Source organism: Loxodonta africana, chromosome 10 (genome assembly GCF_030014295.1).
Source record: "Loxodonta africana isolate mLoxAfr1 chromosome 10, mLoxAfr1.hap2, whole genome shotgun sequence".
Lineage (NCBI taxonomy): Eukaryota > Metazoa > Chordata > Mammalia > Proboscidea > Elephantidae > Loxodonta > Loxodonta africana.
Genome location: NC_087351.1, coordinates 58,881,452 through 58,906,805, shown reverse-complemented (window position 1 = coordinate 58,906,805; position 25,354 = coordinate 58,881,452). Strand labels below are relative to the sequence as shown.

Below are 25,354 nucleotides of genomic sequence, written 5' to 3'. Positions count from 1 at the left end.
ATGTATATGCATATATACACATATACATACATGTATATGCATATATACACATATACATACATGTATATGCATATATACACATATACATACATGTATATGCATATATACACATACATACATGTATATGCATATATACACATATACATACATGTATATGCATATATACACATATACATACATGTAAGTACATATATATATATATATATATATATATATATATATATATATATATATATATATATATATATATATATACCTAGTCTTTATATCATTAGGGATTTTGTGGTCTCCTTGGGTTATTTTTAATTTTAAGGATAGGCAAAAAAAAAAGTCACCTGCAATAAAACTAAATTAGACTACACTCTTTGCTTTCAATTCAGATTTGGAAAAGAGAGTATTTTTAATAAGGCCATGAGTGTAGTTCTGCAATGCATTTCAGATAAAGCAGTGCTGTTCTTGTTATATATGTATTATTTTATAAGTTTTGAAATTCTCTCTTGAGCTTTTTCTTTAGATCATGTCAGTCTTATAGAAACAACTCATTCTTATACAAGTCAATATTAGGGACAAATATTCCTTGCTTTAATGTCACCCTTGTGTGTTTCTGTAACTCAAATATAGGCAAATAATGGCCATTAGGCCATGAACCTTTTAATTTGACTGACATGTGATATAAAATAAATGAGTTTTGTTAATATGATATAAATATTAGAATCTATAACTGCATTTTAACTAAGTATCTTTGTAAGATTACATGATTTACCTCAAATGGGATGGTGCTTTTTGCCTAGTATTTTCACTATGTGCATTCCTCAACAAACATTTAATCATAAATCCTAAGGAATTAATGTCAACACCTAAAAGTGTTGATAAGAAGACACTTTGACAACTGCCATATTATTTGAAATGGTGTCAGAATGGCCCGAGTGTACCAATGATGCTTACACAGGTCACCCATGTACCCTAAGCCTATTCCACAGAACCAGAATATGGAATTGTTTTTGTGCTCTCCTGTGGCTTTTTTTCTTTTTTTAAACAAGGCAGGCAATATTGAGCCACACAATACATCTAGATTTTATTCTGGGTAAAACACCCTCCAAATCAAAGTTGAAGTTAATATTTTAAAAATCATGCACTGCAATGTAATATTAGTGTTGCTAATATGGACTGATTGCATACCATACAGTTCTAACTGTGACATAAAATATTTCTGAATGTGTGGACTCAAGCTCCAGTATAATGCATTCCCCCTGTTTTTATTTAGGGGGTACATTATTTTTTTTATTTAGGCTGGCTCTGTGGCATAAGCAGAAAAAACGGGCTGTGTGTGAACACAGTTTTTGTGAGTTTCTATTTTGAATCTTGATGAAAAGACTGTATCACAGCATTTATATTGAATGTATATTTATCAACCCCCAAAATTGCAAAGGACTTATTTTCACTGGGGAGATTATTATCACCTAAACATTAGAACGGCAGCAGGGATAGTTTGTGGCTATATGTTTGCACTATTATTTGTTTCTAAATTTTAGAACAGTATATATGAGTACTTACTGCCTAGATCTTTATGATTGGACAGATTTGGTATAATAGGTGTGGGGTCTGCTTTAGATTACATTCATTTAATTAGAATTCAATGATTCCATTATTCCTTTTAAGAACAAAAAGCAGGCCTACTGCATAGTAAAAGACTGGGATGGCCCATGCCTTTATTGCTCACTTTGTTGTGTTCAGCTTGCAAAAATTTATCATTTCACCTTAGAATGAACCAAAAATAAAATAATTGATCATCTTTGCCATGAAAACACAGGACTAACGAGCTACAACATCTATGCTGGGAAGAACACTAAGTGGTGATTGTCAGCACTAAAATATAAATGGATCTTTTGTTTTCAAACTTTAGTCTCTCTTGTCATTCTAATTTTGAAATAACAATCCAGGGAAACATAAATTTTAATTTCCTCTCCATAGATAAGTTCTTAATGCAGTTTTATATGTTTATGCCATTTAATTAAAACGTATAACCATAAATCCGCTTTAAATTTGAGTCATACGGTGTGATTTTGGCAAAAGGGAACAATGTTTTGTTTTAGTTGTTTGAATGAAGGGATATAAAGCATGCCGCTGAAATCTAGTCAGAGCATATCTAATGGATGTGTATTCTTTTGTTTATGTCTTTTAGCATCTCCGTCAATTAAACTCTTGGTGGATGATCCTATAGTTGTAAATCCTGGAGAGGCCATAACGTTAGTATGTGTTACAACAGGAGGAGAGCCCGCACCCTCTCTCACCTGGGTCAGGTCGTTTGGGACTCTGCCTGAAAAGACTGTTTTGAAAGGAGGAACTTTGACCATACCTGCCATCACCTCAGATGATGCTGGTACTTATAGCTGCATCGCCAATAACAATGTGGGAAACCCTGCAAAAAAGTCCACCAACATCATAGTGAGAGGTAAGTTTGCTTACCATACCTCATATCTTAAAACAGATTTCCAGGTAAGCCAGGCTATCAAAAAAAAAAAAAAAGAAGAATATATATATATATATGTGTATATATATATGTTTGATAATAGATATTTCCTCACATAATACATATATATATATAAAATGATAGAAAATTGTTTATAAATGATGGAATGATGTCTTATCGTAAATGAAAGTTAAAAATCAAATATTATTAACAATGCTTTATAATTGCATTAAACAGCTTTCAAATTACATTTCTAGTGATCCCATTGAATAGATTTTATAATATGTTCTCAGTAAACAAAAATGACTAAAATGCAAACGGAGCATAGAACATAAAGTATTGTTATATAAATTACATATTATTTTAGGAATTTAATACATTTATTAATTTGGTATTTAGCAAACATTTATTGAAACTCCATTTGTTAATTTTTTGTTATAACCAGGGCTTTAAATTATGGAGTTATAAAGAGATTTGTGAAACAGTACCTTGTCCTCAAGGATTCTACTTTCAGATAGTGAAAATAAAAAATACCAATTAATAACCATATAATGTGGTATTTGGTAAGTTTAAGCACAAACTAAGGAAGTGAAGAAAAAGAAGTTATAATTACTTCTTGCTGAGGTTATTAGGGGATATATTATGACATTTGTACTAGGTCTTATAGGCTGGGCAGAGTTTTGACAGACTGAGATTGGAAAAAGTCATGGAAAAGCAGAGATAGAAAGGGACAGAGCTTATTTGAGGAATTGACACAGCATGTGTGTCACTAAGTCAACAGTAGCAGTGAGTTCTAGTGTGGCAACAACAAGCTTGTGTACATATAGAAGAGACACTATCCCCCATTTCAGACTATGTTGTGCAAGAAAAGTATATGCTTCTTCATGTCTCACTTCACCTGATGTAATCCTGGGTTGGGGTGAATAGACCTTTATGTATGCCCAAGAGGCTGCTTCTAGTACACAAATGAAAATCTCTCATGATAGAGGATCATGGTAGAAACAAAACATAATTGAGTATATCAGGATAAACATTTGTGACTTTGTGACCGTAGTGGTTTTAGTGACCATCCAAAACCAAACTCATTGCTGTCAAGTCAATTCCAACTCATAGTGACTCTATAGGACAAAGCAGAACTGTCTGATAGGCACGGGCAGATTACCCAATAAGCAAGGTGAGGACGAGCTTACTTGTGCTTACTTACTAATCTGTAGTGAACAATTTCACATTTTTCACATCAGTGATTCTGCTTCTAGCTTCGGCTGGCATCTCTCTCTATCCCAACTCCATAACACCTTCCCACAGAATCAAAGCCTGTTTTCAAATTTACAATCCTTGACAGGGACGGATTACTCAATAAGCAAGGTCAACAAGCATGGGCTTACTTGTGCATACCATACTTACTAATCTGTAGTGAACAGTTTCAAAAGGTGTGGTGAAACCCATGTGAAATTGATCCTGTGAAACTGTTCACTACAGATTAGCAAGTATGCTCAGGTAAGCCTGTGCTTATATTGCTTATTGGATAATCCACCCTTGCCTGTAGGTAGGCTGTAAATCTTTACAGAAGCAGACTGCCACATCTTTCTCCTGTGGAGTGGCTGGTAGGTTCAAACTGCCACCCAATTGATTAGCAGCTGAGCACTTAACCATTGTGCCACCACTGCTTCCTTAGTGGCCATGATAGGTATTGTTAAGTCAGCTTCAATTCACAGTAACCCTATGTATAATGGAACAAAACACTACCTGGTCCTGCGCCATCCTCACAGTCATTGCTGTGTTTGAGCCCGTTGTTGCAGCCACTGTGTCAATCCATCTCATTGAGGCTCTTCCTCTCTTTTGCTTACCTGTACTTTACCAAGCATGATGTCCTTCTCCAGGGACTGGTCCCTCCTGATAACATCTCCAAAGTAGGTAAGACAACATCTTGCCATCCTCTCTTCTAAGGAGCTCTCTGACTCTTTTAAAGACAGATTTACTATTATCATTCAAACTATCAGAAATATGCTACATGACCAAAAAATTGCAAAAATGCACTCTATTAAAAATATTCCAAGATATTGTAATGTAAATCAAAACATTATAAATAGTGCACTGTCTGCCACAAGATTGTAAACTATACACATTTTTCAATTGCATGATGCACCACTATTTTATTTATCTTTAGATAATAAAACATGCTGCCAATTAAATTACGCTCACTCCTTGCTTATCGATGTGGTTAGGTTCCAAAAACCAAGTTGTTTTGTGAAAATAGGCATTACGTGAAAATGGTGGATGACCACATCAGATCACAAAATATACATATGTCTCTCTGGACCTGAGAGGCAGAAAATGTAGGTCTTTTCTGTATGCCTCACTGGTCATGAAAGGGTTACTACCAGATGTGCATCATTAATGCACAAAATAGTTGGGTAGTAAGTTTTTTTTACTGTTGTCACAAAAGTAAAATGTCATAACAAGATAGTGAGAGAGGAGTAGGTGTATAGCACTAGGTTTTATGATTGTTGTTTCATACTTATGAAAATAACTCATTAATTTATACTTAGGTTTTCTTTTAAATCATGCGTAACCCATGAACATACATTAAAAAGGAAAATAAAAGTGAAATAAATTGGTTAAAGTATTCTTAAAACTTCTTCACACTCAGAGCACATTTTCCAAGTCACTTGTCATCTCAGAGTTTTCGATGCCTATGTTTTTATATGCAATCATGTTCTCTGTGTCATTAAGTACATTTCTAATTCAGAATTATACAGAAAGATTGTCTCCGTGATTTTCTTCCAAGCCAGGTCACCACTACTGCCTAGCTGATAATAACTGTAAGAGGCCATTGGCTATAAGATGCATTCTAATTTCAGAAATGTAAAACTGTGAGAAAATGATACAGGATTTTAGAATCAATAAAATCTAATATTTATTTCAATTATTTAACAGACTGTTACTGGGCAACTACAATTGCTGAGGACTCAATGAATTTAAGAGATGTGTGAGGATTAGCTTCAAAGGGCAGTGTTTAAATCCCTATGCTCAAAGAAATTTACAATTCTGTAAGCACGATGGAAATAACAAAGGAATAATATGTGGAAATAAATAAAATGACAGAGGTCACAAATGGAAGTGTCCAATTTTCCTACTTTAAGTAGTAGTGAAATTCAACTTTTAAGCTTTGTATTGTGAGGAGAGGATCAGCAAAAAAGAAGATGACCCTCAACTGGATGGATTGACACAGTGGCTGCAAAATTGGGCTCAAACATAGCAATGATTGTGAGGATGGTGCAGGATCGGGCAGTGTTTTGTTTTGTTGTCCATAGGGTCGCTATGAGTCAGAACCCACTTGATGGCACCTAACAAGAATAACAGCATCAGTGAGTAACCAGATTCTGTTTTCCCTCCACCCCTAAATTTAAAAAAAGCAAAAGCTACACAAAGTCACCAAAGTTTAGGTTTGTGTTATTATTTCTGTTTGTTCTTTGTTTGCTTTTCTTAAATACTTGGTTTGCCATGTAGCCATAAAATAGTGCTAACAGATCTTGCTACAATGATCGTGAGATTAGTTACAGGATCACAACACCTATTCTTAAAAGTCATGGATATAACGCAGAATCTTTTATTCCATTATTTTGTCAAGGATGGGAACTCTCTAAAGAAAAAAAAAATGTTGAATCCAGTTTGAATCATATAATCGTCAGTGATTATGTTGAACCCAGGTACAAGTGGCAAAATGTCCAGCATATAAGGTCCTCCCTCTGTAAAAGACTAACTCACAAAATCAAAAGCCAAAGCCGTTGACTTCAAATCGATTCTGATGCATTGTGACGCTGCAGGACAGAGTAGAACTGCCCCATAGCTTCCAAGACTGTAATCTTTATGGAAAGAGACAGCCACATCATTCTCCCATAGATCAGCTGGTAGGTTTGAACTGCCGACCTTTCTTTTAACAGCCAAGCTCTTAACCACTGCACAACCACAGCTCCCTAAGACTAACTCATTCCCTCAAATATACACTCAAAGAATGATTTACTCCTCCCCCGCCCCATCAGCAATTTTCATCTGTACTTTCAAAGGATAGTTTCCAACTTTGATACAAAAAAGAAAACTAAACCTATTGCCATTGAGTCGATTCCGACTCATAGTGACCATACAGGACAGAGTAGAACTGCTCCATAAGGTTTCCAAGGAGTGCCTGGTGGATTCACACTGCTGACCTTTTGGTTAGCAGCCCTAGCACTTAACCACTATGCCACCAGGGTTTCCAACTTTGATACAAGTGACCTAAAATAAATAACATCCTTAAAATTTATTTTTACAGTCTGCCATTTCTTTCTGTGCCTTTAATTTATCTGAAGCGTACATTTGCATAGCTATATCACACTGCAACTTCTCTGCAGTGGCATTCACATAATTCATAAAATTGAGTTTGTATATAAGCTTACTGAGTATAGAAAGTACCTTGTTTAACAGGTCCTAGATTAAACTGTGGGGAGAAAAACTACTGCAATAATGTGAGGCATCTTATTTCTGTTCACAGAGGCCAAGAAATTCAGTTAAGGAAAAATGGTTTTCTTTTTATTTTATCAAAGAAATTATTTTCAAGCCTTGTGGATTTGTAGACTTCCACAGTGTCTTAGATTAACTGTATCATGGATACAGTGGAAATAGAGCTCTAGGTTTATTTCCCCCAATTCTTTTTTTTAAGGAGTCCTAGTGGCACATTGGTTAAAGCACTGGGCTGCTAACCAAAAGGTAGGTGGTTTGAACCCACCAGCTGCTCTGTGGGAGAAAGATGTGGCAGTCTGCTTCTGTAAAGATTCACAGCCTTGGAAACCATATGGGGTAGTTCTACTCTGTCCTACAGAGTCACTATGAGTTGCAATCGGCTCAGTGTTTTTTTTTTTTTTTTTAATTCTTTTATTTAATTAAATCAGGAACCATAGACGAGGTTTTCTGAGCAAACACAAGCATATTCTGTGCATTTCCATTGCCATTTGAGAGAATCCATGCACGGAACAAGAGCATAGGGTTTCAATAGGAATAAAACTCTAGAGACATCTCTAAAGTCTTCCTTTGATTATTTTTTTAATAGAAAACACTTAAGATAAATAATGTAAATAATACTCTATAGAACTTGAGTAGAACAGAAATCTCATGTAATTTAATATTTTTGGTAGAACATTTATAAATACAGTAACAATGTCTCCTCTTACAATCCTCTAAGAAATTTCAGTGATTGGGCCACCTTTCTCCCAAATCAGGACTGAAGCAGCTGCCTATTTCATTTGTCTAGAAAAGTGTATTGATGTCTGAGTCACTTTTGGGAAACACTGGTGGCGTAGTGGTTCAGAGCTATGGCTGCTAACCAAAAGCTCAGCAGTTTGAATCAACCAGATGCTCCTTGGAAACCCTGCGGGGCAGTTTTACTCTGTCCTGTAGGGTCACTATGAGTCAGAATCAACTCAACGGCAATGGGTTTGGTTTTGTTTTTAGTTACTTCTGGGGTGCCCGGAGTTCAGGGCTTTCTAAAATCCTGTTAGATGACGTGTTACCCACCATGAGTTCTCTGTTGTGATTTACTGTGTTTTTAAGTGTCCACATTTCTCTTCTGTAGTGAATTAAATCAGCATTGAAAACCATGGTGCATGACATAGTCAAAATACAACTTGATTGTAGTATACTGTAGCCTTTAAAATTTTATTCAGTGGATTAATCTTCTCTATTTCCGGAAGAAAATTCAGGCAGCCCTCAGGACTAGAAATAGAGATTCCCAGAGGACAATCAAATCACAAACACACATTTCGGATGATGTTTTGGATGTATGATCCAAAATAGTAATAAAACTCCAAACCTGATTTAATGCAACCATTTCTCCATTCACTAGCTTGTAGGAAAGGCTGGTGAGTTATGATTGGCTTCTTCCTCCTCCTCTGTCTATTCGCTACCTGCATCCTTGCCATCCCTCCATACCTGATAGCCAGGTTCTGACTGCCCCAGATTGGGGTGGGGTGAGGTGGCATTCTCTGTCTAAAGCATTTTTTTCCCTATGTGGCACATTACCTTAGTTACTTAGTGCTGGTGTAACACAAATACCACACGTGGGTAGCTTTAAAGAACAGAAATTTATTGTCTCATGGTTTTGGAGGCTGGAAGTCCAAATCAGGGCATTGGCTCTAGGAGAGGGTCCATCCTTGTCCCTGTGAAATTTCGTGGCCTTTATACTCAGTCAAAAATGAGTTAGAAAAGTCTATTCTATCACCCAGTTTCATGAGATATAGAAATTAATATCAGCAGATTAGGAAAATTTTCAAATTTCTAGCTGACACTCTTAAAAGCGATCTATCAGCAAGTACTCATGGCTCTATATTCAAACTAGACTCTGAATTTGACCATATGTTGCCACTTTCACTGTTATCGCCCTTGTCTAAGCCACCAATATAACTCTCCTAAATGATTAAATGGAAACCCTGGTAGTGCAGTGGTTAAGAGCTATGGCTGCTAACCAAAAGGTTGGGAGTTCAAATCTACCAGGCGCTCCTTGGAAACTGTATGGGGCAGTTGTACTCTTTCCCATAGGGTTGCTGTGAGTCGGAATTGACTTGACGGCAACGGGGCTTTAGTTGATTAAATAGCCTCTTTATGTATCTTCTTTCTACTCCAGCCCCTCTTTTATACTTTTATCATTGCATTAGATAAGGTAGACTAGGCTGCATTAATAAACAAACCCATACATGTAATTTCTCAATTAAAAAAAACTTTAGTTCCGTCAAGTCAATTCCAACACAGAGTAGAACTGTTCCATAGGGTTTCCAAGGCTGTAAATCTTTACAGAAGCTGATAGCTACATCTTTCTTCCATGGAGCAGCTAGGGGGTTTCATCCACCAACTTTTCAATTAGCAGCAGAACTCTTTAACCGCTGCACCATCAGAGCTCCTTTTCCTTGTCGAAGCTCCAGGAGTTCTTTGCTATTCCTTGCCATTCCTTGCTGTCTGTCTCTCCCTTGCGTGTGTCTCTGTGTCTATGCTGCTCTTTTATAGGATACCTCTCAGCAATGATTAGGTTTATGACCCAACCAAAATATAGTAACACCTTAATACCAAATAACATACCAAAAGAAAGCCCCTAGTCCCAAACAGAAAACCCTGGTGGCATAGCAGTTAAGTGCTACAGCTGTTAACCAAGAGGTTGGCAGTTCAAATCCGCCAGGTGCTCCTTTGAAACTCTATGGGGCAGTTCTACTCTGTCCTATAGGGTCACTATGAGTTGGAATCGACTCAACAGCAGTGGGTTTGGTTTTTTGGTTTTTATTCCCAACCAGGGCCACATTCACAAGTTAGGATTTCAGCTTTTGGGGGGACACAGTTTAATCCCTAACACCCATTCATTTATTCTTGGGAGAGTCCCATCACTGGAGACTTCCCTTTTGATCCGTAGAGATACATCTCTCTTCTACATGGCTACAGTTCCAGTCTCCTCCCCAGAGCATTCTGTGCTGTACTTCCAGCCCCTTTTTGCTGAGGTTCTTTCCTCGACGTAGCCTACTGAAAAAAGCCCAAGACGATCTCTCTTTTCCTGTGTAACTCACAATAAATTCTGTGTGAGCACACAAATCCCAAGGCTGGGACCTCTATCTGATTGCCACACAGATTTTAGCTTCCGCAAACATGAGCCCAGCACTACCTAATGAAAACATTTCAGAGCTCTGATTGGTCCCGTGGAAAGCCCCTCAATAGGCTCAAGATGAAAGAGACAGATCTTCCTTCCATCTTGGGCTTAGAAGAGACTCCATCTCACAAAATTTCTCCAAAGATATCCTTATCAAATTTTGTCTCTCACCTCTTTTTATATGCTTGATTGGCTGTAAAGTTCAAGACCCATTGAATGGTGTTTCTTTCACTTCCTTCGCAAAGTCTGTAAATGAGAGAATTCTGTTTTTCATTCACTGAAATTTTGCAGATTTTATGTTGAGTCAAAAAAGTCTATTCTATCACCCACTTTCATGAGATATAAAAATTAATATCAGCAGATTAGGAAAATTTTCAAATTTCTAGCTGACACTCTTAAAAGAGATCTATCAGCAAGTACTCATGGCTCTATATTCAAACTAGACTCTGAATTTGACCATATGTTGCCACTTTCCTGTTATCACCCTTGTCTAAGCCACCATTGTAACTCTCCTAACTGATTAAATAGCCTCTTTATTTATCTTCTTTCCACTCCAGCCCCTCTTTTATACTTTTATCATTGGGTTAGATAAGGTAGACTAGGCTCTATTAACAAATAGACCCATAAATGCAATTACTCAAAAAAAAAAAAAAAAACTTTAGATCGTATTCATGAAATAGCCTGAAATATTTTCTAGTTGATAACACTGGTGTTGGTATTATGTGTGTGAGTGTGGTATCTGCCTCATGCACTCATGCAGGGACCTAGGCTGATAATGCCTCTGCCATCTTCAGTCTGTGGCTACTTATGTTGGCCTGAGGTATCCTCCACCCTGTCAGCTGGAAGTGGGAGATTTTTATGGGCCAGATAGGGATCATTTCCAATCATATTCTGTTAGTTAGAAATCAGGCACATGGTCACACTAAATGACTAGCAGGCTGGAAAATGTATGCACTTAGGAATAAGAAGAAATGGATTTTTGTCGATCACTAGCCACCTCTGCACATCCCTGCAAACGCCAGAATGATTAAAATCATTTAATTCTCCTGATCAAATTTCTCCCCTGGCTTAGGAGTTTGACTTTATGTCCTGATGCTCATTTTACACCACTCTTCTCGTTACTCACTCTGCTTTAGACACATTATTCTTCTGCTCTTCTCTACAACTCAGGACTTATACACTGTTTCCTTCTTCTTAGAATGCTATTTTTTTTTAAATACCGTCTCTTGGGAAAGACTTTCCTTGCATATCCTATCTTAATAAAACCAGTTGCCATTAAGTGAATTCCAACTCATGGCCACCTCATGTGTGTCAGAGTAGAATAGGGCTTTGAACCGGTTCATTCCAGGTTGACCCACTGCTGAGAATTTGCCTTTCCACCCCAGATACACAGCATTAGAATCTATATTTTAACAAGATCCCCAGCAGGCTTGAAAGACTCAAACAGCTGTGATGGAACATCTGGAGTACCTCAGGTTGGTCTCTTTCTCTTTCTTGCTCTCTCTCTCTGACATCTTTTCACATGATCTCACCTCAAGGCAGCCAGACTTCTACAAGTCTCCCAGAGTAAGCATCCCAAGAGAAAACAACAGAAGCTGCACGGACTATTCTAAACTAGTCTCTGAAGTTCATTCAGTGTTACTCCTGCATTTTATTCATCAAGGCAGTGGCAGAGGCTAGCCCTGATTTGGGGGTAGGAGGCATATTTCCACCTCTTGATTGATGAGTGTCAAATATTTTGCCAACACGTTTTAAAGCCACCACAGTGTACAGTGTGCTTCATAAACCCCCATGTCTGCCTCAATGCTCATTTATACATCTAATTTCTCCCCTTTTTCTCTTTAATGTCATCAGCCTCATCTCAAACGTATGGCCTCTACATATCACAGTGTAAACATATTCCTCATTTAATTTTAGAATTATTTAAGCTTACTTTTTGTTGGCTATGAGCTCACATTCCTGCCTACTATTGAGAGTTAAAAAAAAAAAAAGTAGATATTGAAATGGAGTTAACCTTTATGAAAGAAATCAATATGTATTCAGTGGGGCATGGATTTACACTTTACTAGCTACAGAGAAATATCCTATAACCTTCAAGAATATTATAACATTCTGTTCTGAAGTGTTGATTCACCTAACTCTAGTTGATGCACATGAAAAGACTGTTTTTTTTTTTTTTAATCTCAATTTTAATATAGAACATACTTGTTCTCAAGTTAGTTAAGTATATCAAATATTAGCACTGCTAAAATTTCAGAATGATCATCTTTAGGCTTGTTACATAAAAAGCTTATAATTCTATAATTAAAAAAAAAACCTTTACACCTTAGAGTATGGAGTAATAACTCACATTTATTGAGCATTTACTATGCACCAGGCTACTATGTACATCATATGCATCTCTTTAATTATCCAACAACTTTATAAGGTAGAAAATATTTTTAGTGCCATTTAAAAGAAAAGTAGGAGGAGTGGGGCCAAGATGGCGGACTAGGTGGACGCTACCGCAGATCCCTCTTGCAACAAAGACTCGGAAAAACAAGGGAATCGATCACATACCTAACAATCTACGAACTCTGAACAACAAGCACAGACTTAGAGACGGAAAACGAACAAATACTGGCAGACAGCGACCGTTTTCAGAACCAGGAGCCAGCGTACCAGCCGACTACTTGGAAAATCTAGTTTCCCAGTGATGGCTCGGAGACAGCAGTCCATATAAAACCACATAAAGAAACAGACCATGACAGCTTCTCCAACCCCCCAAACAAAAGAATCAAAATCTTTCCCAAATGAAGATACAACCCTGGAATTATCAGATACAGAATATAAAAAACTAATTTACAGAATGCTTAAAGATATCACAAATGAAATTAGGATAAATGCAGAAAAAGCCAAGGAACACACTGATAAAACTGTTGAAGAACTCAAAAAGATTATTCAAGAACATAGTGGAAAAATTAACAAGTTGTAAGAATCCATAGAGAGACAGCATGTAGAAATCCAAAAGATTAACAATAAAATTACAGAATTTGACAACACAATAGAAAGTCAAAGGAGCAGACTCGAGCAATTAGAATGTAGACTGGGACATCTGGAGGACCAGGGAAACAACACCAACATAGCTGAAAAAAAAATCAGATAAAAGAATTAAAAAAAAATGAAGAAACCCTAAGAATCACGTGGGACTCTATCAAGAAGGATAACTTGCGAGTGATTGGAGTCCCAGAACAGGGAGGGGGGACAGAAAACACAGAGAAAATAGTTGAAGAACTCCTGACACAAAACTTCCCTGACATCATGAAAGACGAAAGGATATCTATCCAAGATGCTCATTTAAGATTGATCCAAAAAGAAAAACACCAACATATTATCATCAAACTTGCCAAAACCAAAGACAAACAGAAACTTTTAAAAGCAGCCAGGGAGAAAAGAAAGGTTTCCTTCAAGGGAGAATCAATAAGAATAAGTTCAGACTACTCAGCAGAAACCATGCAGGCAAGAAGGGAATGGGACGACATATACAGAGCACTGAACGAGAAAAATTGCCAGCCAAGGATCATATATCCAGCAAAACTCTCTCTGAAATATGAAGGAGAAATTAAGATATTTACAGATAAACACAAGTTTAGAGAATTTGCAAAAACTAAACCAAGACTGCAAGAAATGCTAAAGGAGATTGTTTGGCCGGATGACCAATAATATAAGGTACCAGCACAATACAAGGTCACAAAACAGAACGTCCTGATATCAACGCAACTCAAATAGGGAAAGCGCAAAAACAAACAAATTAAGGCTAATTCTAAAAAATAAATAAATAAACAAAATAATACACACAACAGGAAATCATGGAAATCAATAGATAAACGATCACAATAATCAAAAAGAGGGACTAAATATAGGAGGCATTGAACTGCCAGATGGAGAGTGATACAAGACGATATAGAAGGATACAAGTTAGGTTTTTACTTAGAAAAATAGGGGTAAATAAAAAGGTAACCACAAAAAGGAATATCAATTCCATAACTCAGGATAAAAGCCAAGAAAAACGTAACAACTCAATAAACACAAAGTTAAACATTATGAAAATGAGGATCTCACAAGCTACTAAGAAAAACGCCTCAGCACAAAAAAGCATGTGGAAAAATGAAATGGCCAACAACACACATGAAAAGGCATCAAAATGACAGCACTAAAAATTTACTTATCTATAATTATGCTGAATGTAAATGGACTAAATGCACCAATAAAGAGACAGAGAGTCACGGACTGGATAAAAAAAACACTATCCATCTATACGCTGCCTACAAGAGACACACCTTAGACTTAGAGACACAAACAAACTAAAACTCAAAGGATGGGAAAAAAATATATCAAGCAAACGATAAGCAAAAAAGAAGAGGAGTAGCAATATTAATTTCTGACAAAATAGACTTTAGACTTAAATCCGCCACAAAGGATAAAGAAGGACACTATATAATGATAAAAGGGACAATTGATCAGGAAGACATAACCATATTAAATATTTACACACCTAATGACAGGGCTGCAAGATAAATAAATCAAATTTTAACAGAATTGAAAAGTGAGATAGATACCTCCACAATTATAGTAGGAGACTTCAACACACCACTTTCGGAGAAGGACAGGACATCCAGTAAGAAGCTCAATAGAGACACGGAAGACCTACTTACAACAATCAACCAACTTGACCTCATTGACTTATACAGAACTCTCCACCCAACTGCTGCAAAATATACTTTTTTTTCCAGCGCACATGGAACATTCTCTAGAATAGACCACATATTAGGTCATAAAACAAATCTTACCAGAATCCAAAACATCGAAATATTACAAAGCATCTTCTCAGACCACAAGGCAATGAAGCTAGAAATCAATAACAGAAAAACTAGGGAAAAGAAATCAAATACTTGGAAAATGAACAATACCCTCCTGAAAAAAGACTGGGTTATAGAAGACATCAAGGAGGGAATAAGGAAATTCTTAGAAAGCAACGAGAATGAAAATACTTCCTATCAAAACCTCTGGGACACAGCAAAAGCAGTGCTCAGAGGCCAATTTATATCGATAAATGCACACATACAAAAAGAAGAAAGAGCCAAAATCATAGAACTGTCCCGACAACTTGAACAAATAGAAAGTGAGCAACAAAAGAACCCATCAGCCACCAGAAGAAAACAAATAATAAAAATTAGAGCTGAACTAAATGAATTAGAGAACAGAAAAACAATTGAAAGAATTAACAAAGCCAAAAGCTGGTTCTTTGAGAAAAATTAACAAAATTGATAAACCACTGGCTAGACTGACTAAAGAAAAACAGGAAAGGAAACAAATAACCCGAATAAGAAACGAGAAGGACCACATCACAACAGAATCAAATGAAATCAAAAGAATCATAGCAGATTACTACATAAAATTGTACTCTAACAAATTTGAAAAACTAGAAGAAATGGATAAATTCTTGGAACAATACTACCTACCTAAACTAACACATTCAGAAGTAGAACAACTAAATAGACCCATAACAAAAAAAGAGATTGAAACGGTAATCAAAAAACTTCCAACAAAAAAAAGTCCTGGCCCAGATGGCTTCACTGCAGAGTTCTACCAAACCTTCAGAGAAGACTTAACACCATTACTATTGAAGGTATTTCAAAGCATAGAAAAAGACGGAATACTACCCAACTCATTCTATGAAGCTACCATCTCCCTGATACCAAAACCAGGTAAAGACATTACAAAAAAAGAAAATTTTAGACCTATATCCCTCATGAACATAGATGCAAAAATCCTCAACAAAATTCTAGCCAATAGAATCCAACAACACATCAAAAAAATAATACACCCTGATCAAGTGGGATTTATACCAGGTATGCAAGGCTGGTTTAATATCAGAAAAACCATTAATGTAATCCATCACATAAATAAAACAAAAGATAAAAACCACATGATCTTATCAATAGATGCAGAAAAGGCATTTGACAAAGTTCAACACCCATTTATGATAAAAACTCTAACCAAAATAGGAATTGAAGGAAAATTCCTCAACATAATAAAGGGCATATATGCAAAGCCAACGGCCAATATCACTCTAAATGGAGAGAACCTGAAAGCATTTCCCTTGAGAACGGGAACCAGACAAGGATGCCCTTTATCACCCCTCTTATTCAACATCGTACTTGAAGTCCTAGCCAGGGCAATTAGGCTAGACAAAGAAATAAAGGGTATCCAGATTGGCAAGGAGGAAGTAAAGCTATCACTATTTGCAGATGACATGATCGTATACATGGAAAACCCTAAGGAATCCTCCAGAAAACTACTGAAACTAATAGAAGAGTTTGGAAGAGTCTCAGGATATAAAATAAACATACAAAAATCACTTGGATTCCTCTACATCAACAAAAAGAACACCGAAGAGGAAATAACCAAATCAATACCATTTACAGTAGCCCCCAAGAAGATAAAATACTTAGGAATAAATCTTACCAAGGATGTAAAAGACCTATACAAAGAAAACTATAAAACTCTGCTACAAGAAATTCAAAAGGACATACTTAAGTGGAAAAACATACCCTGCTCATGGATAGGAAGACTTAACATAGTAAAAATGTCTATTCTACCAAAAGCCATTTATACATATAACACACTTCCAATCCAAATACCAATGTCATACTTTAAGGGGATAGAGAAACAAATCACTAATTTCATATGGAAAGGAAAGAACCCCGGGATAAGCAAAACATTACTGAAAAAGAAGAAGAAAGTGGGAGGCCTCACCCTACCTGATTTCAGAACCTATTATATAGCTACAGTAGTCAAAACAGCCTGGTACTGGTACAGCAACAGACACATAGACCAATGGAACAGAATTGAGAATCCAGATATAAATCCATCCACGTATGAGCAGCTGATATTTGACAAAGGACCAGTGTCAGTCAATTGGGGAAATAATAGTCTTTTTAACAAATGGTGCTGGCATACCTGGTTATCCATTTGCAAAAGAATGAAACAGGACCCATACCTCACACCATGCACAAAAACTAACTCCAAGTGGATCAAAGACCTAAACATAAAGACTAAAACGATAAAAATCATGGAGGAAAAAATAGGATCTACCCTAGGAGCCCTAATACAGGGCATAAACAGAATACAAAACATTACCAAAAATGATGAAGAGAAACCAGATAACTGGGAGCTCCTAAAAATCAAACACCTATGCTCATCTAAAGACTTCACCAAAAGAGTAAAAAGACCACCTACAGACTGGGAAAGAATATTCAGCTATGACATCTCAGACCAGCGCCTGATCTCTAAAATCTTCATGACTCTGTCAAAACTCAACCACAAAAAGACAAACAACCCAATCAAGAAGTGGGCAAAGTATATGAACACACATTTCACTAAGGAAGATATACAGGCAGCTAACAGATACATGAGAAAATGCTCTCGATCATTAGCCGTTAGAGAAATGCAAATTAAAACTATGATGAGATTCCATCTCACACCAAATAGACTGGCATTAATTCAAAAAACACAAAATAACAAATGTTGGAGAGGCTGCGGAGAGATTGGAACTCTCATACACTGCTGGTGGGATTGTAAAATGGTACAACCACTTTGGAAATCCATCTGGCGTTATCTTAAACAGTTAGAAATAGAACTACCATACAACCCAGAAATCCCACTCCTCGGAATATACCCTAAAGATACAAGAGCCTTCACACAAACAGATATATGCACACCCATGTTTATTGCAGCTCTGTTTACAATAGCAAAAAGCTGGAAGCAACCAAGATGTCCATCAACGGACGAATGGGTAAATAAATTTTGGTATATTCACACAATGGAATACTACGCATCGATAAAGAACAGTGACGAATCTCTGAAACATTTCATAACATGGAGGAATCTGGAAGGCATTATGCTGAGCGAAATGAGTCAGTTGCAAAAGGACAAATATTGTATAAGACCACTATTATAAGATCTTGAGAAATAGAAAAATCGGAGAAGAACACATACTTATGTGGTTACAAAGGGGGGAGGGAGGGAGGGAGGGAGAGGGCTTTTTATTGATCAATCTGTAGATAAGAACTGCTTTGGGTGAAGGGAAAGACAACACTCAAAACAAGGAAGGTCAGCCTAATTGGACTGGATTAAAAGTAAAGAGGTTTCCGGGATAAAATGAAAGCTCCAAAGGTCAGCGAAGCAGGGGCTGGGGTCTGGGGAACTTGGTTTGAGGGGACTTCTAAGTTAATGGGCAAAACAATCCTATTATGAAAACACTCTGCATCCCACTTTGAATTGTGGCACCTGGGGTCCTAAATGCCAACAAGCAGCCATCTAAAATACATTAATTGGTCTCAACCCACCTGGAGCAAAGGCAAAGGAAGAACACCAAGGTCACACGACAACTAAGAACCCAAGAGACAGAAAGGGCCACATGAACCAGAGACCTACATTATCCTGAGACCAGCAGAACTAGTTGGTGCCCGGCCACAATCGATGTCTGTCCTGTCAGGGAGCACAACAGACAACTCCTGAGGAGCAGGAAACCAATGGGATACAGACCCCAAATTCTCACTAAAAGACCATACCTAATGGTATGATTGCGACTAGAGGAATCCCAGAGACAACGCTCCCCAGAACTTCTGATGGCACAGGACAGCAACCATCCCCGAAGACAAATCATCAGGCATGAAAAGGACTGGTCAGTGAGGGGGAGAGAGATGCTGATGAAGAGTGAGCTAATTAAATCAGGTGGACACGGGAGAGTGTGTTGGCAACTCTTGACTGGAGGGGGGATGGGAAGATAGAGAGGGAAGAGGGCAAAATTGGCACGAAACGAGAGACTGTAAGGGTTGACTCAATAGGGGGAGAGCAAGTGGGAGAAGGGAGTAAGATGTATGTAAACCTACATGTGACAGACTGATTGGAATGGTAAATGTTCACTTGAAGCTTAATAAAAATTAAAAAATTAAAAAATAAAGGCATTGGATATTGAACATCAAAAAAAAAAAAAGTAAACTGAAGAGGGGACAGTTAAGTAACTTCACAAAGGCAAACCTTATTTAAACACCAGAGCTGGAGTTCAAAAATCACGAAGTATGGTTCCAGGATTGTAGTTAGATTTTTAAAAACACAAATTTACAAAAATTGTACTGGCCAAGCCTTTTTTTATTTCCTCTACCCTTGCATTTGGGCCCTGGTGGTACAGTGGTTAAGCATTTGGCTGCCAACCAAAAGGTCGGCAGTTCCAATCCACCAGCTGCTCCTTGGAATCCCTGTGGGGCAGTTCTACTCTGTCGTATAGGGTCACTATGGGTCGAAAATGACTCCGTGGCAATTGGTTATCCTTGCATTGCCAGAACTTACTAAGGATTCTTTCTGGGTTTGAATATATACTTACGGCAATGGGTTTGAATTTATACTTACAGAAAAAAAAAAAAAATCCCTGATTATACAGAGCCATCATATCTTTTTAATAATTATACTGTTTCCTTCCTAGATATACAAACTCTTTTCATTTGCTGGAATTCTGCCTTTTTGTTAATTAGCACCTTCTCACCTAACAATTATGGGCATACATTCCTCTATGTTCAAGTTTCACATAATGTTTATAGTTTATGTTTTTCTGACTAAATTGCATCCTGAATGGCTCAGCATGATTCTCTGACATTCACTGGCTGTCCTGCGAATTACTGCACACACAATTAAAAGAATTTCTAATAACTGGAAAACACCAACACAATTACTAAAAACACAGAAACAAAACATCTATGTACTGAAAACATGCAATAGACACAAAGAACAAAATAAGTCACCAGTAGTTGTGTTTTTTTTTTAGTTGTAAATATATTTTTGTTGAAAAGTATATATCTTCAAGCTACTGACCATAAAGTTAATCAGAATACATTGGCAATATTTCAGAAAGAATTTATAAATTTAACACATGATGCATTTCTGAATGATTATGACTTATGAATTTCCAATCTCAGGGTCAGTGCAGTCCTCCTCAAGAGTTTAAATTCATCACATTGAATTTGCAGTCATCCACAGACTTGTTCCATAACCTTTCATTAAAAAAAAACAACAACTATAATGATAATAGCTGAAATTGTAGTAAACCAATCCTTTAACATTCCCCAAAGGCAGAACTGTCTGTCGTGTGCAGGTGTCCCAATTATTCATGTAGATTAAATGCTCTGTTGCTATTTCCTAATTTAATATTCTGTAGTAATTACATCCCCAAAAACCACCAGAGAGAATTTTATTATGTTTTGTAGCTCCAAAGTGATGTTATTATCTTAAAAAAAAGAAAATTAATATCTATACAATTAAAACATGCAGTGTAAGAATGGGCTATACACAATCTGAAAATTGTCAAATTTAGTAATTCTCATCTGAATTGAGATAGCTCAGTTTTCTTGTATAAAGAAGATAAATCTTACTTATCTTTGTTCATTGAAATAACATATGAAGAATTATAAAGTGCCATTTAAAGTAAAATATGTTTTGTCTAGACATTGCATAATCTTATACTTGGTTTTTATGTAATGGTGTACAGTTTAGTTACGTGTCTATTTTAGTAAAACACGTTGCCCTGCTTTGCAGATGGAGTCTCTTGTGGGAATATTTACTCTAGCCAAAAGGACATGTGCCAATAGAAAGTAGTACTCTAAAAATCAACACTGATTAATATCCAGGAAAAAAGCATCTTATTCAAGTTAACACTTAAAAAAAAAAAAAAAAACCAGCTTCTTTGAAGACATTCTGTGGTTTTACTTAAGATACTCTATAGCTGTAAAATGGTACCAAAACAATGGATACTAATTTGAAAATGTTTTAATTCAAGAATTTTACTCTATTTTTGTGGCAGGTACTTCTTTCCTTGATTCACCAGTTAAAAATATGGACAGTAAGGTATAGGAATAGATATCTGTGATGTGGTTCTGGTTTTGCCTTAAATTAGCTCTAGTAGATTGAAACTTCTCTATACAGCTAACAACTTGCAGTATATAAACTCTAAAATAAGTTTACTCTAACCATCTATGATCTATAATAACAAAACTTGCCTCCGCCCATATCCATTTTTAAATGTTTCTGTACTTATTCACACTTCATTTTGTTGTTATTTACAGACATGCCCAACAAGCGCATAAGGATACATGGCTTTGCAAATTTATGCATATTAACATGTTATTATTACAGAACACTGAATTTTAAAATAAAATCCTGTTCTTAAATTTTATGCATTAGTTATTTACCTAAGAATATCAAACCAGGAAGATACACACAAGCGATGCTTTCAGTAGATATTTAGAGAATTTCTGCTCCAGGCTAGATCCTGCACCAGTTGCTATAAGGGACAGAAGAGGAATAAGTGAAGTCCCCAAGCCTAAGGAGTTCATACATGTATTGGGAGAACCACATCAGGGCAACTCTTTCTATACAGCATAAGGAAGAATAAACTGACTTCACGACAGAAGTGCAGGCAATGTGCTACTGGAAATTCAGATGAAGATACAATTAATTCTGGGTGGGGAGACAAAGGAAAACTGCAGAGGAAGATGGATTCAAACTGGGTTTTTGGAAAATGAGAATTTTTACATATTCAGTAAATTGCGTGTCTCTTTTATTTGCTGCCCAGAGTAGTGACATTAATTAGCTTTTTAAACTGACTCCATTTTTTTATTTATGAAATATTAAAAACTGTCAGTTGTCCTCTAAAGAAAAACCTATGTTTAACTTTCTTTTACAATGGATTTTTTCAGAAGCCAAGTAATATACATATTTTAGTCTATGATTTGAAAATAAAGCTTAAAAATTAATTTTTGGTATCTTGAATTCTGCGAGATTTACATACAGTTTTAATTGAATTAGTCAATCTGCCAAATTTTCTGTTTGCTATGTTTGTTTATCTCTTTTCCCTTTGAACTTGGTCCAGTATTCTACCAACACCAGTGCTCATTCTAAATGCTTCAGGAAATTTCTAAATAGACTCAATCAAATCTGACTCTTAAACTATTTCCCTTCTAGATTCCATAAGATGATTTCTTAATTTTAGCTTTCAAATAATCCTTTCTTTCTTTTTTTTTTTTTTTTACCTTATTGGCTCAACAAATATACTTATCTGAAAATTGTGTGGGTATGGAGATCATCCACCCAGTAATTCAAATCCCTCTTACTCCAAATTTATCTGTTGAAATCAACCCAGCATTAGTGACTGGTAAGAAGAAACTTAGCCAGAGAAAGCCCAGAAATTATCAAAAAAATTAATTTCCAAAATCCTAAAGTAGGGGAAATATTTTTAAAACCTACCAAAACTCAGTTACTCTTATTTTTCTTTGTCAATTATATAAGTTTGTTTTATTTTAGTCACACAAATATTAAGAAATCTTTCCATGCTTCTTCCTATGACTTGTGCCCTGACCCTGCACCATATCCTTACCAGTTATGTTGCAATGTCCTAAAACAGATACACAATTCACATCCAACTCATTGTTTTTTTATTTTTTTTTAAAAAAAAAAAAAAAAAAAAAGATCTAAAAAAGAGTTAGTATTTTATTTGGCTACCTAGGTCAGTGGTTCTTAATCAGAGGCAATTTTTTTTTTTCCTTCAGGGGTATTTTGCAATGTACTGAGTCGCTCCTTATTGTCATAACTTGGGAAGTGTAACTGGCATCTAGTGGGTAGAGGCCAGGGATGCTGAGAAAGTATCTTATAATGCACTGGACAGTCCTCCCAACAAAGAATTATCTGGTACAAAATATCAGTATCACCACCGTTGAGAAACTTGGGCTGTGTAAGGTCTTTTTTTACAGCCCATTTAAAAGATGTGTGAAATTATACACACACACACAACAAAACAAAACAAAACAAAACAAAACAAAACAAAAATTAGCCCCCAAAACACTACATTTTGCTATAATATTGATGTCAGATTGTAACCATGCTTGACACACATCTTAGAGTTTAGGAACCCAGTGGCCTTTTCAGAGTAAGGGACTCATCTCACCCCCCATGGAATGTGTTACTGGGAACTTGGAGCAATGGCTCTTTTCTGTGGCCCATGGTTATGAGCTCTGGTCTCCTGGGTTACAGTCATCTCCCTATTGAATAGGCAGTGGTCCATGTAATCAATGTTTAAGAGCTTTTCCTCTGTAGTATTTTTTTTTTTTATTGTGTACTCCATTGGTTACATTTGATAAAAGTCCTTGATGTACTACCTAGTCTTGAAATCAGGCCTCTAAGTTTTGCCCCTCACACACTTTATTTATCGAGCTCATTGTAGCTATGGTGTCGAATAAATACAGCTCTTCTCACATAATTCAGTCCCTCCCAATTCCCGGAAAGTCTTATATTTCCAGTAGCACTGGAAGATATATTGTCAGGTTGTCCAATGCATGGAATAAAGAAAATGGAAAGTGAAAAAAGGCACATTCATGTTTCTCTTATCAATCCCCTTCCTAAACGTTCCCCTGATTATCTTGAGTGCACATGTTCGTGTGTGCGTGTGTGTAGTTGTGTGTCCTAAAATGGAATAAATGTCATATGATGGCTGGTCTTTACAATATGAGTTAAATGGTAATTTTCTTTACAAAAGTTTATTTGGAAGGATTTTTTTTTTTTTTTCCAGTGTAGCACATTTCACATGCACTGTTGATTTCTTCTGATAGAACAGCTCAAAAAGGAGAGTCATGTAACAGATTGCAGTTTGGCTATTAGTTTGGAGGTTTATTTAGTGTGAGTGTTTAGACAAATAAATGATGTTCACGTGGATAGAAAGGCTTCGGCACAGTACTTCTTTCCTCTCACGGTATACGAAATCTGGACTCAGTGTCCCTGCGCTTTTCTTATTGGTTTCAGCACATTATTGCCATAGAGCGCCATGTTGCCTGCTGACTATACAATCTGAGTATGTTAAAGAACTATCGTCTTAATAAAGTGTAAGGTGTTTTGTTATAACAGAAATTGGATAAATTATAAATACATAGCTTAATGAATTTTCACAAAATGAATTTATCTGTGCCAGTAGCACCTAAGTCAAGAAGTCGCAAATTGTGAGCACTGCAGAAACCTCCCTCTCGCTCCCTTTTCACTACCCACTGAAAGGTAATACCTGTTCTGACTTTGAACCTCTCAGATCAGTTTTTCTATTTTAAACTTTATATATATAGAATCATATAATGCAATGTGTCCATATATTATGTTTGTCAGGTGTATACATGTTACTGTATGTATCAAGCATCTATTTATTTTCATCATAATATGATATTCCATTATATACATAAACACAATTAATGTATTTGACTATTTGTGGTTATTTTAGTTATTTCCAGTATAAGATCATTATGTGAATAATGATGCTCTGAGTATTTTGGTACCAGCCTCTGGTGGTCACAGGAATGCATTTTTGTTGGGCATAGAAATAGGGTTCGTAGGATAAAGAAATGTTAGTATGTAATACCAAACAGTTTTCCTATTTATACTTCTACGAGCAGTGAGTGAGAGCATTCCATTTGTTCTGCATCCTTGCTGCTGACACTTGGTATTGTCTGTATATTTTGTTTTATCCACTTCAGTTAGTGTCATGATATCCAAGTGGTTTTAAATTGCAAATACTGTGGTTTTAAGTTGCACTTTCTTATCTTTTTTGACAATGGCTTGTTCAAGTCTGACAATTTTTTTTTTCTTTTGGGTTGTATTTTTTTCTTCTTTATTTGTAGTACCTTATATATTTTCATATGAGTCATTTATTGAACATATTTATTGAAAAATATTCTGTCCTTCTTATATGACTTGTCTTTTCATAACCTTAATGTCTTACAATGAACAAAAAATCTTCCTTGCGTTGCAATCTAACCTATCAGAAATATCTGAGCGTTAGTGCTTTCTTTGTCACATTTCCGAACTCTTTCCTTACCCCAGGTAATGAAAATTTACTCCCGCTTTCTGCTAAAAATGTTATTGTTTTGCCTCCAACATTTGATCTACAATTCATTTAAAATTGATTTTTGCATATGGCTTGAGGTATGAATAAAGGTATTTTGTTGTTCAATTCGCTGACTTAACTAACTCAGCACCCCTTAAGGAAATGACCATTCCTTCCCACTGTACCTGTGGGTCTGTTTTGTGGACTCTCTTTTTTCTATTGCTCTTTACCTATTCCTATACTACTGTGTCTTAATTACTGTAGCATTATT

At 36.2% G+C, this 25,354-nt stretch overlaps 1 protein-coding gene across 1 annotated transcript in view; it reads left to right on the top strand.

Moving 5' to 3' along the window:
* Positions 1-25,354, top strand: part of MDGA2 (MAM domain containing glycosylphosphatidylinositol anchor 2) — a 536,185-nt gene that overhangs the window by 223,346 nt on the left and 287,485 nt on the right. The window contains exon 5 of the mRNA XM_003408516.3: positions 2,183-2,452. Within this exon, the coding sequence (XP_003408564.2) occupies positions 2,183-2,452 (270 nt within the window). The remainder of the gene's footprint in view (positions 1-2,182; positions 2,453-25,354) is intronic.